Source organism: Lichenostomus cassidix, chromosome 5 (genome assembly GCF_008360975.1).
Source record: "Lichenostomus cassidix isolate B80296 chromosome 5, HeHo_3.0, whole genome shotgun sequence".
Classification (NCBI taxonomy): domain Eukaryota; kingdom Metazoa; phylum Chordata; class Aves; order Passeriformes; family Meliphagidae; genus Lichenostomus; species Lichenostomus cassidix.
The window spans coordinates 57,386,378-57,406,677 of NC_139486.1; the positions used below are offsets into that span (position 1 = coordinate 57,386,378).

The 20,300-nt window shown below is 41.6% G+C and overlaps 1 protein-coding gene across 6 annotated transcripts in view; it reads left to right on the top strand.

Moving 5' to 3' along the window:
- NELL1 (neural EGFL like 1) overlaps window positions 1–20,300 on the top strand; it is a 273,189-nt gene that overhangs the window by 188,952 nt on the left and 63,937 nt on the right. For all 6 annotated transcript variants that reach the window (XM_085063246.1, XM_085063242.1, XM_085063245.1 and 3 more), the window contains one exon: window positions 10,277–10,372. In XM_085063246.1, the coding sequence (XP_084919372.1) occupies window positions 10,277–10,372 (96 nt within the window). The remainder of the gene's footprint in view (window positions 1–10,276; window positions 10,373–20,300) is intronic.

Consider the following 20,300-nt stretch of genomic DNA (forward strand, 5'->3'; position numbering starts at 1 on the left):
AAGGTATATATGGCATGCATGTGATCAAATCTCTTAAGAGCAGTCAAAGCTAAATTTGTTGTTATTCAGGGAAGCAGGATGTTAGGAGCAGGCAGAAGTGTGTTCCACAACAACAAAGATAAATGCTATAGCTTTGCTAGTTCCCCACGCAGCATTTATGGATATGAAGCAGTTTAGTCATGATATCAGGGAACTGATACATCTGTTAAGAGAAATGCATTTTATGCACCATAAAATTAAATGTTGCATTGCCAAGAAATATAGGAAGCATTCCTGTAGCCTGCTTTTGCAAACTAAACATTGTAGTGTGATATCCTAAGAAGGTGGAACTGGAAATCTGTTTTGAAATCATATTCCATTAGGAACGCACACTGTACTTTATGGAAGGATTACAGCTGTCTTTTATGGTGCTTTATTTTTTCCACACTGAGACTAAACTGTGTACCGTTCGCAGACTAATGCATAAGAAAGATATTTCAAATTTATGTTGGACTATATCATCCTAAATGAATCCAAAGTACTAAAAAAATCTCTGCAGCATCTGTCCCATGGTGCTCCTGAAGCGCTGTTATCTATTTGGGAGGCAAACAAACACTGTCTGGAGTGTTTTGCATATTGCTGGGAAAGAAAATCTTGGTCAGACACTCCACTGTGCTTCTGGAAAGTTCCAGCACCTGTGATAGAATCGTGAAATCGTTAAGGTTGGGAAAGACCTGCAAGATCCTTGAGTCCAAGGGTTAACTCAGTGCTGCCCATCCCAGCACTAACCATGTCCCCAGGTGCCACATTCACTTGTCTTTTAAATCCCTCCAGGCAAGGTGACATCACCTCTGCCCTGGGCAGCCTCTTCCAATGTTTGACAACCCTTTTGGTGAAGGAATTTCTCCCAATAGATCCAATCTAAAGGCACTCTCAAAGCAGCTGCAGGGGATTTCTCATTATTTGAATTTTTTGAAGCACATTGTGCTGGGGCCTGAAGAGCAAAATAGAGAGTGCACTGATGCAGAATCATTGGAGGTGGATTAGTGACCATGGTGTCACAGCTCTGGAAAAAGCAACCAAGGATTTGTATATAATTTTTCTCTTAGTTTGCCAGTCCCCAATAGGTTGCTACTCAGTTCTCTACAGAAAAGACAAATGGAGATAGGGAATAGTGGCAAAAACTCGAGTCAACGTTGAGCATGTTTTCTAGATATCAGCTAAAATATTTGCATGATTCCATGTGTGTGCAAAGACACAAGTCAGCAGTGAGGTCTCATAAAGCAGTGACAGTGATGTGCTCCTTGGAGTCTTGTAGCTCCAAGAATTCAGAGGGTAAATTCTTAGGCACTGTGTGAATTGGTGCAGATTACTAATTGACACTAGCAGAGAGGGTGGCCCCTTGGGTTTCCAAAATGCTCTTGGCTCATTCAAAGATTACACACACCAAGATTATATTTGCTTTTCGGCTCTGACTTGTTAAATGCGTTCTTTATTAAATTATATTTCTGTAGTTAACTCTGTTCTGCAGAAGTGCCTGGCAGGTTCAGGCTCTTAATGCATCTTCCTCACTGGGGGGTTGTAAGGCTTAATTGTTCATAATGTGTAAAAGCTTGAGATGAAAGGATTTATTTAAAAGCAACGTATTATGATGATTATAAAGCTGATGGTGATGTGTATAACACCTGCTGTCACACCAGCTTGAGCAAAAGCAATCTCTGCCTTTAGACTGAAGTTTCTCTGGAACGGTGAGAACAATATCACTTTTCAGGGCTTCTTTTTGACTTGTTGAAAAATCAGGTGTCTCTTTGAGAAGCCAAAATATTGAAGCTCGTTCTCTTTTCTAATGGATAAAACTAATTGGTAAGATTATTTTAGGTAAATCCAGGTATTGAGATGAACATGTCTTTTGCTCCTGGGGAAGCTAAAATAATTGCTAAAAATAGACTTCTTTTTTCTTTCTTTCTTTTTTTTTTTTTTTTTTTTGAGAAGAATCTTTTATTGTGGTGCTATTTTAGCTGCTGAAAAGGTTTATAATTTAAAGTACAGATAAGAACTGAGATTAATTGTCTCCAGTTAATAGTTATTTGTATTCTCCTTTTGATCCATCAGCTGCAAAGGTCAGAAGAGGTGTAGGAGGGCAAAAGTTCTCCAGACCTGCCTAAGAGAATTCATTATTTAGTGTGATATGTTTCAGCACTGTGTTTGAATCACCCTTTCTCCATCTCCCCAACCCCTCTTCATTGTTTTCTTTGTTATTCTTTCTTTCCTTCCCTTATATAAACTTGATCTGAGTGAGACAGAATGCCCTGGGGCATTACTTATGGGACCCAGAGCTTTTCATCTCCTGATTGCCTTCTTGGCAGCATCTTAGTGAATTCAGACCTTTATCTGCTAGAGACTGCAAGGTAAGGTAGATTCTGTAAATTGAGATTAACTCTTAATTCTGTTCCTTAATGGGGAAATGTCTCTATCTAACATGGCATCTCTCCTGATAAGGAGTGAGGGCTGGAGGGGATTGTGGGGGAGCTCTGAAAGTTTCACCTACTGAAAGTCCTTCCTGTTGAAAGCAGAGGACTCTGATCCCTGGAACTGACAATTCCCATCCTTCTGGTGTTGGTCAATAGAATGTGATCGGGTTTTGAAGAAGGGAATTTTATTTTGAGGGGAGTGTCTTGGCAGAGTGAGTGAGATTTAATAGGTGGTGAAAAAGCCCATTAGAAAATGTTTTCAGGGACACTGCTGTAGCTGTTACATGCAGCATAAGTATAATGCTAAGACAATGAGAGAGAACACCTGAATTGTAGTGTCCTTGTTTAAAAAGTAACAGCTCAAGGTCTCTTAATGTTTTTGTAAATTATTTGTCTTTACATGCAGACCTGAAAATCCCATTGCCATTTTTTCCCCATCTTCATCTTCTCCCTCCCAGTAATGTCACCTTCAGATAGTTAAATGCTCTCAATAATTCCTTGATTTGCTATTGCATATTTTGTGCAGCTGTCAAAACAAGGGTTTTTTTTTTTTTTTCAGATTGGATTGTATTTGCAATAAGGTACCGGCAACCTTTAAAAATATTGCTGAATGTAAGATTTTAGAGGCTATGATTGCACACAAGCAGCATCCTCACTTCCAGCCGTGACTGAAAATGCTTTCCTCAAGTTTCCCTACAATTTCCAAAGATAGTGTTCCTCACACAGAGAATTACCATAATACAATGTTTTATTAACATTGTAGGCATTTTTGTTCCAGCTTATTGAGCATTCTGGTGTTTTTCATAATGCACAGTTATTTGAGGGTGCTTGAATAGATTTTTATTTAGCAATAGAGAGTAAATCTCCCCCATTGAGACAGAATGTTTCTCATTGGTAACCAGGCCTGTGTTTTGCTGGTGAGGTTGCCTGTCAGTGCTACAGGGCAAGGCAAGAAGAGTGAATTCAAAGTCTGTATATGTTGCATTAGGGGTAATTCAGCTATTCTTCAGCTGAATGTGTCTACAGAGTGTGCTTGTATGGATTGGAATGCTGCAGTGAGAGATCTGGAAAATGTATGTTGCTGGAAAATTATTTTAATGTCTGAATATTCCATATTCAGCACTACAGCCAAGCAGACCTTGGATTGCATGTGCTGCTTTCAAGTTCAGGATTTTTTCAGTGAGTTCAATGAGATTTGAAGCAAAGTCTTTCTAAAGTTGTGACAATAGATCAGGCAAGAGAAAATGCTTCTGTGGTGCTTCTGGAATATTCTTCTTTATCCTTAACTCAGGGTTGATTAAGTATTATTAATTTCTGAAGAAACTGTGTTACATTTATAAATATAAATTAGTCTACATTCATTTGTTAAAACATACAGGGAGTACATTAAGCACATTTATGTGATGCAAAGAAAAGCTGCAATAGTGCCATGTGTCTTGTCATTTCTCAAAGTAAATTTCAGTTTGGTTCTGCAGCTTAAACTGTGAGCTTGAATTTTGAAAGATGATGTTGGGTTGGTTTGTGGAAGAAGCATTCTGCCCTATTTTGTCATGCTTATTATTAGGTTACTAGAGAGACAGCTGCAGTTGGCTTTAAATGGTGCACTAAAAATATTGAAGAGTCTAGCCTTGAGGAAGCAGAGCAGTAAAATGGCAACAAGAATATTCATTTAGCACAGAGTCATCTGGGGATGTGAGAGAGGCTTTCAAAAGCTTAATATATCACGGACAAATGTTATTATATCGCTTTTGTCTCTTACTGCTTCTATTGATCTTTTTCAAATATATTTTTGAAAATTGTCACATATTTGTCCTCAGAGCCATAATAGAAGATTGGCATTGATAAGGGTTTTGGATCTGTCATTTTACCAGTCGAGCAGAAGGAACAGATTCTGTCTATTCAATATGCTTTCTGAATGAATTCAATTAAATATAGCTTGTTTGTTCATTTAGAAAAGATTTTAGGTGAAAATGTATTAATCAGGGTGGGTAACTTACATTCAAAAGTAAGCTCCATTACTGGGGTAGTACAAAGGAAATTATTAGTATTTATCACTGTGATTCATTGTACTAATTTTAAGGAGTATAGGTTTCATTTTTCAAAAAAAATTCAGCATTTCCAGCCAAACAGCACTTGATCCCACCCTGAAAGCCTCCAGATGAATGGGCTGCTGCTCGCCTACAAATGGCCACAGCTTGATTACATATCAGTCAAGCAAAACACCAAGCACCAGGAGAATTTAGCATCACATAACAGTAAAGAAAGAGCTCACAGCTCAGAGTTCAGAGCCTGCTGAGGGATGTGCTCAGCCTTCCAAATTCACCTAAATCTTAATTTTGCAAGTGCAGTGTGACAGAGCGCTGGGAACTTGAAAAGATTCACTGCTGCATCAGCTGCAAGAGCCTAGTGACAAACTCTAAAATATTAGTTCACCACTTTGACAAATATTATATAGCATGCAGATGTATACATTGACACACAAGCTAACACACAGTATGAGTGTATGCCTGTATTCAATATATCTGACATAATTTCTTCCTGATGTATTTATTGTTCTTTATAATCCTGCCAGGGACTTTTCTTTTTTCCATCTTTCACTGTCCCTGCCAAATTTGAAGGAATTCCTTCGTGCTTTTCTGAGTGCTTTGAAAAACCCCCATCCCTAAACCTGAATTCTGAGGTCATTGATCTTTGTTCAGACTTAGCTCTCATACACATTTTGTACTGCCAGGATTTGCAATTTTGGCTACAATAGGTGGCAATTATGCTAATTAAATTTGCAAAGTACCTCTTCTACGTGAAATTTCTAGAAAAATAATTCAAGAATAATAACTTTACAATCAGCTGATAGAAGACCTGAGATTTGTAGGCTCTTCCTGAAATGAATAACCTTCCTCCCTATGGCACATAAAATCAGAAGCATAAATTGGGTTGGAAGACCCTCAGGAAAGTGAGAGCTGCCCAGCTGAGGGCTTTTCTTCCCCTCTCAGATGTGTTTGCATTCTGACTGCCACACTGACCCACACCCCCTCTTGCTCCAGCACGAGGGAAGAAAATTTTCCAGGACAGTTCTTGTGCCCAGAGTTCAATCCTGCCAGATTTGTCCTTCTCTGACTCCAGCCAGCTGTGACAGGACTCCAGTGGCATTTGGCAGACTGTGTGTGAAATGAGTTGCACCCTGTGTCCAATGGATGTAGTTCACTGAACCAAGAAGGGTTTTGTACTTTTATAGATGATAGTGTCACACTTGAGTACAGAGAGAAAGAGCAGAGCCTCCACTGCTCCCTTTTTTCAGTTTTTTTGTGTGCTTTCTCCTCACTTTCTCAGCTGTCCTCTAAACCCACCTGAGCTGCTGGTATCATCTGATTATTGTGGTGCTTGGCTGGCGGAGCTGGATTGTTACCAACTGCACCCCTGTGTGTATTTGTCTGAGTAAATCCAATCAGCGAATGAAACTGTGCTCCTTCCATCAATTGATTATCAAATTCCTTGTGTAGTTACACAACAAACCCATCTCTCTTCCAAAGCTGCGTATTTTTGTTTACCCAGGCAGTCTGTGCTTGACCCCTTCTTTGCCTTTCCTGCATGTCCCTTTTTTCACAGGCATTTATTATATTAAAAAAAAAAAAATATATATATATGACTTATTTTGGAAGGTGACCTTTGTATCTGTTCAGAGTCAACATTCCTTTAACTTGGTAAGGTAATTATTTAATTTTATTTATTTATTTAGTTTTACTAAAATATATATTCAAGTACAAATGTTTTGTAATATCTCCTGTATTACACTCAAAAGTGAGAGATAATTGCTCGACTTGAGAGTTCCACACTGCAGTGTCTGCTTTGCTGTAGCAGCCCAGTGAGGCAGTGAACTGTGCTGCCATACAAAAACCAGAATAATGCAGCTTGTGCATGTCCAGGAGTGTGGTGCTTTCATGCTGCTCTTTGTGGGGCTCTGCAGTGAGACTCCCCTGTTCCTCCAATATCATCACAAAAATGACCTATCAGCAGACTTATATTTTTGGCTGTTTCTGTTCTCTACAGATTCAGCATCAAAGAGGATGTGCATCAAAAATAAAATTCCTCCTCTGCAGAGAAATTATGTCTATTTAGGAAATGTCTTTATATAATAAAGGCTTTTATTTTGGAGGAGGAAATCTGTTGGCATTAGAGAGATCTGTTCACTTTGGCAGAAGCCTCCCGAATTCAATAGATTGTTTCTCTTACATACAGAATACTGAATAAGCCTCTAAGCAGTGGAAGTTTCCTTGTGTAGACTTTACCCCAATGGCATCTTCCCCTAATTTTCCTGATAAATTCAGTCACCACTCTCCTTTTTATCAAGGTTGCCAACCTGCAAATAATTTCAGAGACAGGATCTACTTACAGGAATACATTATCTGTATTCCATCCAGCCATGATTTGTCTTTCTTGCATTAACTTTGAGTAGGAGGGAGTCTGCAATCAACATTTAGAACTGCTGGTTCTGTGATGCTGGTAATTTCATCCTCCCCAAATCGACTTTTGATTTTGAGGAGTTCAAACCACAGGGGAAATCTGTATCCCAGAGCCCATATGACATATAACAAAGCATAAGCCCCAAAGCAAGTAGCTTCAGGAAGTCATGGGCATTCCAGCTGATTTCCCTCTCAGTCACTGAGCTGTCCCCTCTTAGGTCCCCTTGTCCAGAAGGCAGAGGTACAGAAGGGATGTAAGGATTTTATTTAATTTCTTCTGCTAATGCTGTAAAGGCAAAATCTCATTATTGGAAATGAATTAATTTTGAGAAAATGTTCTAAAAGGCTTGAGCCAGAGGCAGGACTATTAGAGAAAAGAGTTCAAATAAGTGAAGTTTGGTAAAATTGCTAGGAACTGAAACTGTATATTGAAATGTAATTGAAACCTATTATTAGAGGTATTGAGCATTTTTATTATTCAGAGTGGAGCTATCAGTACTGCATATAGAACTGTGAGCTCTTTTTTTAGCAGTTAAGGACAGTAGCCTTTAGTCTGATTTTTTAAATTGTATTCTGAGATTCATGGGTTTGAGGTCCATGCAGCAATGAGAGGGTTTGTAGAGGAACCATCTGGGAAACAGCAGGATAATGCTGGCACTCTTCCTTGGGCTCTTCTTCTCTTGCATCAAAATGTAAGAATGAACCACATCCCACAGATCCAGCAAAGACAGGCACAGGTAGTCTGTATTGTGGAGTATCTTTCAGCATCTACAGAAATTGAAAAGGAGACATGAATTCTTTCTTCCTGCAGCCATTGCTCAGTTCTTCCTCAGCTTCATCCTCCAACATCTCTGTAACAAGCTGGTGCCTGGGTAACCCCTGGGCAGCACAGTCCTTTCTCACAGCACCCTGTAGGGCTGTAGTTCCTTAGGGTGTCCCTGAACAAATATTGTGGTTTGGGTTTTTTTTTTTTTTCCTATAATTTGTTAAGATGTGACGTTTTCAAATTACTCTGCAAGTAAGTGCTGACATAACATATCAGTTCTAAGGGGAAAACCTTTTACATGACCAGCCCTGCCTCATAAGCTTTTCCCTGCTAGAAATCTTAAAAGAGAACAGAAGAAAACACTGCCTTATTCTGCTGACCTCCTAATAGGTTTTATTTGAAGAAGCAGCTATTTCATGTTGCAGGGTTGGTAGTACCCATTATTCTGGCAGAGAGCTCTAACTGCCAGAATAAGCTCTAACTGCCCTTGCCTTCCTATCCTTATCAGCACTAGTAACTTTCAGTGGACATACATGATTGCTATGGACAACAAACATCATCCTTTTTATTCCCTTTACAAATTCTTTTAAGATCCCCATGTATTTCTTTCCCAGTGTGATGTGGGGTGTATTAAGGATGAACTATTCACTTTTTTTGGCCAACATTTTTCTTTCTTTTTCCTTTATATCTGCCACAAAGTCTGCTTCTTTTGAGGTTGTGCAGAAATGTATTGCTACTTCACAAGAGTCTCTGTTTACTCACAGCTTCAAACCAGAAAACATGTAGATGTAGAATTTAACTTACACCTTCTCTGAGAATGCAGAAGCTAGGGGTGAGTAAACATTGTTTCAAGAGCTCTGGAAGGAATCTTTTGTGTCTCATCACGGGTTTTATTATATTTTGAGTTGTGTTTCCTACTTTCAGCTTTCTGCAGTTACACTTTCTTACAAATATTTATATGCAAAAAAAAAAAATACTACTCTAACCATATTTCTCTTACTTTCATTCAGAAATTGGCTGGTTCCAAAATAGATATATTTTAGAAGATTCCCATATGGAGTGTGTGCATTGATGAGGAGGAAGTGTGACTGTGCTTTCTCCACACCACTGCCTTGCTCCAGGAGTGCTCATCATGTTCTGCTATGGTCTTCTCTAAAGCACTTCAGCATTCTTCTCCTCCATAAAACAGTATGGCATGCCATGAATTATATATTTACAGTGAGACAGACATGTCTGTCAGTTTAGTCACGAGATACAGTGATGTGCTTTTTTGCCTCTAAGTGGTTAACAATTGCAAAAGATTCTTTTTAATGCCTAGAACTCTGTTCACTTTATTTTTCTTTTTAGTGCATTGGAAAATAAATCTTAAACATTTCTTCTGTTATCTAGCACTTTAGGCCTTTTCATGGCATTTGTAACATCTCTTTGCTAACACTCCATCTGTGATTTTAGCTTGCAGGAAACACTTTGCAAATCTGTTATTAGCTTAGATGCAGAGAGCTGCTGTTTAAATATTAATTGTAACTTCTCTCGTAAGTGCAGTCAAACCCACTCAGTCACTTGTGAAGTTTAATAAATATTGGGAGGGGAGGGAAGGGAGTGTATCAGGGGTAGGACCTGCTCTTAGCTGTAGCAAAGATCCTTCTGAAGTTACCAGTACAAAGTAGAGAAGTATCCTGACTCTCCTCTCCTCTCCTCTCCTCTCCTCTCCTCTCCTCTCCTCTCCTCTCCTCTCCTCTCCTCTCCTCTCCTCTCCTCTCCTCTCCTCTCCTCTCCTCTCCTCTCCTCTCCTCTCCTCTCCTCTCCTCTCCTCTCCTCTCCTCTCCTCTCCTCTCCTCTCTTCTCCTCTTCCATGACTTGCCCACACACGACAAAAAGAAAGAAAAAAGGGTACCAGTAAGCAGACTCCTTGCACACTTCTGCTAAACTGGCTGTGAGCAAAAGGAACATCACACAGTGCTGACGGGAAAAGATGAGATCCATCAGCTGCTTCAAATCCCAGTTATTGTTCAGATAAACTTCTAAAGTATTTCAGTATTGCTCCATCAAGAAGAATGTCTCAGGAGGGACATTATATTGGAGTTGAGCCCTTCTCATGTTTTCAGTCATGACCCTCTCCCTATTTAATTTCTTAATTCCACAAAACACACTTTACACATAAAAATTAAAAAAGCAAAATGTGTTTACAGACATTTCAGTGCAGTATTTGCTAGAAGTGAGGAGCACAGTGTTTAACACCATCTGACCAGCCTGTTTTCTGTGGATTACCAGAGCATTATAATTGTCATATGCATATTTGGTATAATTAAAAGGTGATCAGCCTCATTAAAGTCATATGATGTATTTTTTCCTCTCTCCTTCTTCCAGATGGTTACTAATCTTTTATTGGTGAGGTGGTTTGCCTACGGTGTAATCTGAGATTTTTTTTCTCTTGTCATTTTAGTGAGTTACATCTCTTTGTGTTTGCAGGTGGATTGAATTTTAATGTGCTGAATTCTGTTAATCGCTTAGAATTTAGATGTTTTTCTTATTATCCGACAAATATATTTAGTATGTTTAAAAAACCAAAAAAGTATTACCCACATACTCCTTTTGTCTTGCAGCATTCTGTGAAGAAGGATGCAGATATGGTGGAACTTGTGTAGCCCCTAACAAATGTCTCTGCCCTTCTGGATTCACAGGAAGTCATTGTGAGAAAGGTAAAGCTTTACTGAGAAACACCTTCTTTGGTAATGGGAAATATGATATGTGGAAGAAGTAATTAATTTCCATTCTTTCATTCTGCTTGGTATTTTCTCTCCATTGAAGATATGACTGTTCATTTCTGCCTTTTCCACACTGAAAATTAGTCTTGCTAAAAACTTTCCACGTTGAATTTTATCAGGAATGTATCTGCTTTTGTTTCCAGCATGCACTTTTGGTTAATTGGAAGGGACATCAAATGAAAAATATTTGCTCCACCAGTTTCCTGTGGTGCAAGCTGGAGGTTTCCTTCTGCTTTTCCCGATCTGTTTGCAAATCAGACCAGGATTTGGATGCTCGCTTTTCACTTCAAGCTATTGAATTATTAAGATTGGATTTGTTTCTAAGTCACAGTCTTTATAGAATCACAGGCTATCCAAAGATATCTCACTAGTCATGATTAGATTCTGCCTGTTCCCAGATTTTTCTATTTCAAGATTTGTTTCTGACAGCCTCCTAGTTCCACCTTTCAGTTCGTTTCAGAAAGCACTGGTTCCTTGTCTACCTTAAATGAGGAGAAAGGGATCTCACCAAAATCCATTTATGACTCTTACTACTTTCTTTACGTAGCAGATTTGAGATTTTGTTTTTGTTTGTATTGATTGAGGTTATATGTCACTTAACTACCTTGATGATGGGAGTTGTTTTGCACTGCATGTTTGTTAATTAACTGTTTGCACTTGTATTTATTTCTGGATATGAAGTGGATTGTTAATGCAGGTTGTATGCTGTAGTATGGATGAGATTATAATTGGTGAATTTTTTTAGGAAGAAAAAAAATGAAAAGAGAGAAATTACTGATACAGTTAAATTAGTGGAACCACTTGTAACCCAGAGCTTGTGCAGTAATTTGTGTGTTTATTAAAGCCACTTAAGCCCAGTTGTCAATAAATCTGCTTTAAGTAGCTTCTGAAAACTGCTAAATACTTTCATGGATGTAGTCAAATCACTGTATACTGAAAGCCCACAGTTTCTAGTTTTCAGCATTGTTTATGATTATTTAAGAATGGACTAAGGACATTAATATTTTCATCTCATCTAGAATAAATTTGACTACCTATTTTTTTTTTTTGCCTGTAGCCTTTGGGTTATTTGTTTTAAATAGAAAACAGAGCCCCACCCACCAGGACTTCAGGCCAGATTTCAGCTCCTCTGCCTGTGATTCTTTCACCCAGGGATCTTAGAACATTCTTTCTTCTTATAGCTGTAAAGGGACTTTCATATCGAGAGCACAGATTCTCTAAATTGTTGAAGTGATGGTTTAAAATTGATGAATGGAGGACATAACCATTTTTGACTCCTATGTTTTTCATGTCTTTTGTATTGTTTTGATCTACAATATGAGTTAGCACAGCAACTATAGGAAGCATGGCAGGTAGGGTACTCTCATTATATCAAGCAATTTAGAGGTAGATGTCAGAAGGAGATAGCTTCTGTGAATAAAATCTATACAACTTGAACCAGAAGTCAGTTTATTTTTTTCTTTGAAGATGTATAGAGTTTACTAGTATGCTACAAATCAAGATAATGATGCTAACTTTGAGAAATCTGACATCCAGGCTGGTTTGAGAACAAACAGGGCTTTGTGTATGAGAATTTGTCACTTTTTAGTTTCTTTGGAGGGTTTGAAAACTTCAGCAGATACATTTTATGTCATATGCATATTTCAGGGGCTAAGTGCACATCAGATCTATGCGAGAACAGCTTCAACCTTCTGAAGGTGCATGTCCTGGCCAAAATAAATGTTCCCAATAGAGATATGATGAACCCCCTGTTGTCTTTAACATTAGAAATAAGCACTTTGTTTTATTTAGTATATGGTACCACTCCCTCAGTCATTGTGAAGAGAAAAACGAGATAAAAATGAGAAAGAAAATGAGATGGTGGGGCAACACTTGAAATCAAACCTAAATGTTCTTGGCAGAACCTCGTCTGGTGGAAGCTCATGTTGAAGTGAGGTGTATTGGGAGTAAAATGATCGGTTTTGGTGATGTATTCAATTTGCCACAGTGCATTTGAAAATGTCCTTCAAACTGACAACGCAGCAACTTCTCATACATTATTTGTGAGCTGAAAGGACTCGTCAGCAGCTAAAAGCAGTGTGACCCAAATTGGCTTCAATGCCATGTAAAGGGTAAAATGAGCCAGTAATTAGAAATGTTGTTGAAAAGCAGGTGTGTTTACTTCTGAATATGAATCATGTGTTACTCATCGTTTCTGACTGCCTGGTTGAAATAATGATATTAGGTTAATTAAAAATTCAGAGATATTTGAGAAGGGTAGGATTTATACCGGTAATTGACTCAGGTGAAATTAAAATACACATTTAAGGCTTATGTACAGATACATAATTCAGCATGCTGCTGAGAAGAATTACCTCTTGCCAGTCGCTTTGGCTGACATGAGAAATCATCATAACAGTTGTGAGGCTATCTTTCCATTTTAAAGGTGAACTGCAAATTAATGTTCACAGATGCTGTTGAGTAATTCCTCTCTCCATTCATTCTTTATAATGCTGTTTCTTTAAGTATGTTCCTGGTGCTTCTAACTGAATTTTTATAATGTTTAGGATCTGATTCTATCTTCAAATCCCTCGTTTGTTCATTCTGTGTTTTGCTGGCCAGGACTGAAATCTGTGATCTCTGTGATCATTACCCTTTGACTGTATTTAACACAGTTGTGATACTTGTGTTGGAAGCCTTTGATGCTGGAATTTTTAGTGACATTGCTGTATGATTCCAGCATGATGGCTGACCTGGAGATTGGCATCCTTAAGTGAATATAACACTGTGGGCTTGAACCAAGGTGAATCCTTGGCAGGGATCCCTGTTAAAGGCTGCTGAGAGATTTTGGTGTGCAGAGAGGAGTAAAAATACAGTACTCTGTGAGAATGGCTGGCAGCATGAACTCAAGTGCCCCAATTTTCCATCTGTCTCGTATTTTTGCAACCTTTAAAAGAGAAAAACTCGAGATCATTCATTGGGTTGCTTTTTTTCTGTCTGTGGATGAGGCACAGGTCAGTGGAGTTTTAATGCAGGTTTTGTGGACAGGTTTGCAGTTATTCTGTATTTGTGCAGGGTTAATCACTAGTGCTGCTGATGAAGTGGTGAGGATGAGATAGACAGGACAATCTATGATATCAAAGGTAGGAGCAAACAGATGATTGAGTGCCTGGAAATTGCAGGCATTCCTTGAACACCTGCCTGCATGTGCTGGAGTCCTGTGTGTGGGTGTGTAAGAAATACATCTGAACAGCTCTGGCATCTGCCCAGCAGTGGGAGTTATTAACACTGTCTGTCTGTACAAATTATATTTTTGGAAACAGCAGAAGGCTTTGAAGCAGTGGGATCCCAACTATGGGCACAGAAAGGAAAGTGCAGCATTTTTCCAGGGGCTTCAGGAGGGCTTTTGGCAATGGCAGAGCATTGCCTCCAAAATGCAAGTGCATCACATCTTTTCTCCTGTCTTGTGACAGCTGCTGTCTGAGGTGGTGTACAATAAATGGGGAATATGTTTCTGGTAGATTAGGAGGGCCTTGTGTGGGCTGGAGCTCACAGAGATGGATATTTCTGTGGTAGCAGTAGATGTGTGTTTAGTCTTTGTAAAGCACTGGAAAATGTGCTTCCACATCACATAGAATGATAGACACATGTCAAAGAGTTACCTGCTGATTATAAACAGAAACAAGGGTAAGACATGGCAACAGAGCATCAGGATGTGATGATTACTGGGGTTTGGGGTTTTTTTTTTCATGCTTTTTTGGGCTGTGCCTGCAAAGAATTGTCTAATATGGGGGTGAGAGGTCATTTTTCACTATGTACCATGGCTGAGAAATGTGCTTTGCCTCCTATTAATTGTATTGCAAAGAAGTAAAACAAGCCTTGCTGTGTTGCAATAGATATATATGGATTCTTCAGCACCTCACTGATTTCACTGGTGTGTAATGAAATGGTGTGCTTACATCTTCAGTGTGTGGTGTTAGGTCATGGAAATGAGGAGGTCTTTAGCTGATTTGTTCATCATAATCAGCAGGATCTGCAGTTGTTGTCTAAAAAGCTGCATAACTTTGTGTTCTCAACTCTTAAATTGCTTCTTCTGGAATATATTGTCTTCTTTAGTCCTTTGGGTAAAACTCTCTACAGGCTCTATTTCTGTGGACCCTACAGTTAGAAAAAATGTGTGAACTGTATTTCTGTGTGCCATTTCTTTGATTCTTAAGCTGGATCAATCTTTAGGTGTGTATCTATAACAGACATTTCAGTCAAGGAGCCTGGTTTTAAAAATGAGCAAATAAAAACCAAAGAAGAGCAGAGAAAGAGATTTTTCCATGAGTACAGTAAGCTAAATGTCAAAACTCCCTACCTTTCTCCATCTATGATCTTTTGTAAAATAAGAAGTGAGGTTTATTTTGGGAAACAAACCAGCTATGCAGCTGTGGGCACAAGGCTTTGCATGAGATCCTTTCTAAAGCCTCTGATTTCAAGGTGAGACAAAGCCAGGGTAGTGCGAGGCAAGAAGGGGTGAAGTGAGTGATGCTTAGCTTATTCCAGAAAGCAGTGGCTGTGGTTGAACTGTCACTCCTGAGGGCGTGACAGACCCAGAGAAGGCAGATGTTGCAGGTGGCTGAGGTTGTCCTGCTCCATTTACTGCCAAGCTGTTTGCAGCGTTTGCCCCAGCGGCGCTTCTCGCACAATGGCAGGGGGTGATATCTTAATGTGATGGAAAAAAACCAAGCTGTCATTTGTAAAGATATCAGGGAATAGATCAAAGAGTATTTGCTAGAAAAATCTGAGTGAAGCCATCTCTGAGGATCAAGGGGACATCTGTCTGCAAAGCAACAGGTAACTCTCAGTGGAAGAAAAGGTTGTTCTGTCTCAGTGTCAATCTCCCAGACCAAGAACAGTATTCTCCACCCAGCTGACCATCACATCAGGAGACAATTCAACAGTGCTTACTTACTCTGCCTCTTATACTCTAATAGTTTGATTTTAAAAGCCAGGAAAAAACACTGTGCAGACACTGGGGGATTGGGGTGGTGTTTTTTTATTGCTGGTAGTGGTTTGTTGATTTTTTTTATGTAATATTTTCATCTTCCTGTGTAGTTTGTTATGTGCAGGTCTTTGGGCCTATGTATTTTTGTTTTTAATAAAGAAGTATCAGCTATATCAATCTCCTATGTTACCTGAGATGATATCTTGACAAGTACCAAATGGTTCTAATGTTTCATTACTTGTATGACTTGTGGTCATATGTGCTGGGTTTGTATGGTGAAATTTTGGTAGGGGAGGGGGAGCAGGGAGGCTTCTCTGAGAAGCTGCCAGAAGCTTTTACTTGTCTAAGACAGACCCAGCAATGGCCAAGGCCAAGCCCATCAGTGGCATTGGCATCACTTCTGGGATAATGTATTTAAGGAAGGCAAAATGTTACTGAACAACAGCAATTGCAGCTGGAGAGATGAGTGAGAAGGTGAGAACAACAGCTTTGCAGACACCCAGGTTAGTGAAGAAGATGGGGGGAGGTGTCTGTCTTTCCTAGGTGAGAGAAGAGCATTCTGTGAGGAATTATAGGCTACCCTAGCTAAACAGGCAAAAAATGTTAGGACCTGTCTTTGCCGTTTACTTAGCACCTGGAAATCACCAGGGGAAAAGGAGGTTTGCTTGTTCCTGTTTTCTTTCTTTGTTTTGGCTGATGCTACACAGTGTTGGATGTTTAGTCATCTGTAAGTTCTAATGAAGTACTACTGGAGGAACATTACGTTTAGACCTAGCAGCAGTAAACTCCTAACTCTAAATATAAAAGCCCTGTGTGCCTGCTGAACTTCCTACAGCTGAGAGCCTGTATGGCCAAATTTCGTGCCAAAGCCTTGCTCAAAATGAGGTATTGGAATTGGTTCTCTGTTACTTTGGTCCATTCATAGGTTGCTCAGTCCATGACTTAGCATCTGTCAAGTTTATGACCAGGAACATCTCCCACACATCCTGTGTGCAGGCATATTTGCTTCAGGTTCCTCTGGCATTCTAAGAACCCAAGCAGTGGGATTTAAATTTGTGTCAAGTGGCAGAATCACCATGGAATCTACTAAAGAAAACAGAGAATAACAACATGTTCAAAATTCTGGGCAAATATTTATATTTGAGCAAAGAGAAATATTCATATATTAAAGAAAATTTCCATTTTGCAACCAAGAAGTTTCCATATATGAAGCCTTCCTTGTGATGTGAGCTGTACAGAAAAAAGAGTTGCTTTAAAATACAGCTTCATGGTGAATTAATTACAAATGACATCTCACTTTACCGTGATTAAAAAAAAATCCCAGAAAGTCTGCTTTTGAGTGCAGTGCAGTAATGCTAATTTATAAGTTAGTTTGCCAGGACGTTGTGACCCGTTTTTTCTCTAAAACTTATTTCCAGGCAGATGCCTACATCAGTGAAAAACAGTAATTCTATGGAGAAGTAGCAGAATTAGGTAGTAGACGAGCTAAAACCTGAATAAAAGCTACCTCAGGCTGTCCAGCTACAGGCAGTATTTAGGGAACATTATGGAGGTCAAGAAGCTCTTTGCCACTTTACTTTTTCCTATTAATGGCCAGCTCTGGACTGGAGAATCACCTGTGAATATTTAAGTTTGCTGATAACCTACAAGTAAAACTCCAGACTCAATAAAACTCAAGCAGGCATAGAGAGGTACTTAAAATTTTTTAACAGAGAAATCCTTTTGGCTTCAATGGGAATTTCACCTGCATGGAAGCCTTAGGATCTGGTGCAACTAAAATTAGGTGAAATGAATAGTAAAGGGCTGTAGTGAAATAGAAGAGCATCTAGAGTGGTGGTTTTGTGTGGAACAATCTGTGTGACTTGAAGCTCCCAATGATGAATATGCCATGCTTAACTCCTTGGTCTAACTAGCTACTCCGGGAGTAATCTCCTCTTCAAACTGAGTAGAGAATTTAGTCTCTTAAGAAAATTTGTCCAACTCTGAGAATTTTACTATGTGGAGCCCTGTTTGTGCTGAAGTTTAATCTAGTGAATGCTAACATCTTTCATGAGTGATCCCTTTGAAGTTAATCAAGTGATGGATTGTCCTGCTGCCATTAGGTCACCCGTCTCAAGGATGATGGGAGGGCAGTGCAGGTTCTCTTTCAGGATTTTTAGAGGAGTTTGTATGCTGTCCCTCACAGAATCTTTCTGGAGCAGGTGTGCAGCTGCGAGATGTGCAGGGACAGGGCGTGTTGGGTGAAGAACTGCTCGATGTGCTGGTTTTCAATGGGATAGGATCCATTTGCTTGCCAGTAAGTGGCACAGAGCTGAGTTTGGATTCAGGCAGGGAATGTGGTGGACAGCACACGGAGGGTTTCGTCGCTGCCGAGCAGGGCTTGCCTTCCTCAAGGACATGGCAGTGTCCCATTGGACAATCCATGTCCTGTGCTGTGCCAACGAGGAGGTGACACCGTGCATCATCATTCCCTTCCTCATCTCTGTGTCCTGCTTAGGCGAGAATCTTCCACCCACCCTGCTCCAGAGGGCCCCCAGGTGCCCACGGGAAGCCCCTTTCTCCCACGGGAAGCCCCTTTCTCCCACTGCCGCCCTGCTGAGCGCTGGGCTGAGGCGGGGCTGTGACGGCACAAAGGGGCTGAGCGCCGGCGTGAGGCGGGGCTGCCATGTCACAGGGCTCTGCTGGCCCACGGCACTGTGAGGTCACAAAGCCGTGCCTCAGCTATATAAGAGGGGCCAGCAGGCGCAGCTGCCAGTGCAGTCGCGATGCTACGCCCTGGAGCCATGAGCGCCGTCGGTGTCGTCATGTCTGCACTTTTCCTGCTGCTGGCCGCTGTGGCTATCTGGTGGGCTGTTGGCCACTGGATGCCACGGAGGCAGCATGGAAGTTTTGTAAAGAATCGTAAGCATGCTGGGGTTCTGCCCAGAGGCTCACGGAGGAGCCGAGGAGCCCGTGTGGCTCCCAGGTGCTCCAGGCCTCGGGTGACCCCTGGCAAGCAGCCACGTGCTCCCGCCAGCCCCCTGCACAGCCCCTGCAGCTGTGGCCCCTGCCTGGCTGTGGCCCAGCAGCTGCAGGAAATGATGCTGTTGCTATGGGCATGCAATGGGACACGTGAGCCGCTTTATTCTGGGATGTGGAAGGTGTTGTGGGCACAACTGGAGAAGCTGGTGAAGCGAGGCCACCTGCCCTGCTGTGGCTCGTGCAGCTCCTCCAGGAGCCTCCGTCGCTTCAAGAGGCTGCTCACACCTAGGATCTGCATCCCTGGGAGAGCTCCCACCCTTTCAAGGATTTCCTTCTATCAGAAATCCTTCACCCACAAGAGAACATCAGGCTGTCAGAGATCTGCCATCCTGCCGGGAGCCTCCACTGCCTCTGACAGCCTCCAGCCATGCGAGAAGCTCCAGCCCTCCGAGAACCTCCCTCCTTCCAAGGGGTTCTCTCCTGCTGAGAGCGTCTCTGTCTCAGAGAACAAGCATTGCTCTGAAGGAATTGACCTTCCAAGAGCTTCCGTTCTCTGTGACAGCATTCAGCAATCTGAGAGCCTCCCTCCTTCCAAGGGGCTCTCTCCCCCTGAGAGGCTCCCTATCTCAGAGAACATGTGCTGCTCTGAAGGAATTGATCTTCCAAGAGCTTCCGTTCTCTGGGACAGCTTCCAGCCCTGCGAGAGCCTCCCTCCTTCCAACAGTCTACCTTCCTCTGAGAGCCTCCCTGTCGAGAACCTTATTCCCTCTGAGAGCCTCCCCATCTCCGAGAACCTTTTTCCCTCTGAGAACCTCCCCATCTCCGAGAACCTTTTTCCCCCTGAGAGCCTCCCTGATTCTGAGAACCTTCTTCCCGCTGAGAACCTCCCTGTCTGCGACAACCTGCATCCCTTCGAGAGCCTCTCAGATTCCAAGAACCTTCTTCCCTCTGAGAGCCTCCCTGGTTGTGAGAACCTTCTTCCTGTTGAGAGCCTCCCCGTCTCCAAGAACCTGCATCCCTGTGAGAGCTTCGACCTCCCAAGAGCTTCCACACCCTCCGAAAGCTTCCAGCCCTCTGATATCCTCCCTCCATCCGAAAGCCTCCCGATTTATGAGAACCTTCAGTTCTTGGGAAACCAACACCTTCAAGGAGTCTCCGTTCCCTCAGAGAGCCTCAGTCATCAAAGCCTCCCTCCCTCCCCGAGGCTCAGTGAGACCTGCTGGTCTGAGTACAGCAGTTACTCCATGGACAGCTCTGCCAGCTCCCTTGGAGCCAAGGACATCAACCACCCCGGCGCATTCCTCAGCACTGACGTGGCCTGGGAAAGCCCAGAAGGAGAAATGGCAGTGCAGCCTGATCCTGTGAAGCATTCTCAGGAGGAGAAAGTGGTGCAGCAGCAAGTATTCTGGAGCCCCCAGCTGTCACCCTACGGCTCCCAGGATGCTGTGCCAGCTGTGCCAACTGGGAACACTCCTTGCTTGGTGGCAGAGACGAGCCCCAAGAGACCCAGGAGGTTCCTCCATCTCCGGGAAGCTGCCCCAAGACGGCCACCAAACACGAGGAATGTGTATGTGGTGGCAGGTCAGATCTGAGGAGCAGGAGGTGTTCAATAAACTATGATTTCTCCCAAGAGCTGTGTGAGTGTTTGCACTGGTGTGGATTTGACTGGGATAGGGTTCCTTTCTACTCAGTAAGTGGCACAGAGCTGGGTTTGGATTCAGGATGGGAATGTGGTGGATAGCACGGGGATATGTGGTGGATAGCCCATTGTTGCTGAGCAGGGCTTGCACTGTTCTGGGCTCTGAAGTGTCCAATGCCTTAATCCATGTTTTTCACTGGGACGGGTGGAGTGAGTGTTGAAGACAGAGGCAAAGAGTGCATGAAACACCTGTACTGTGTCTCTGTCCCTGTTTGTGAGGTGACCCTCCACAC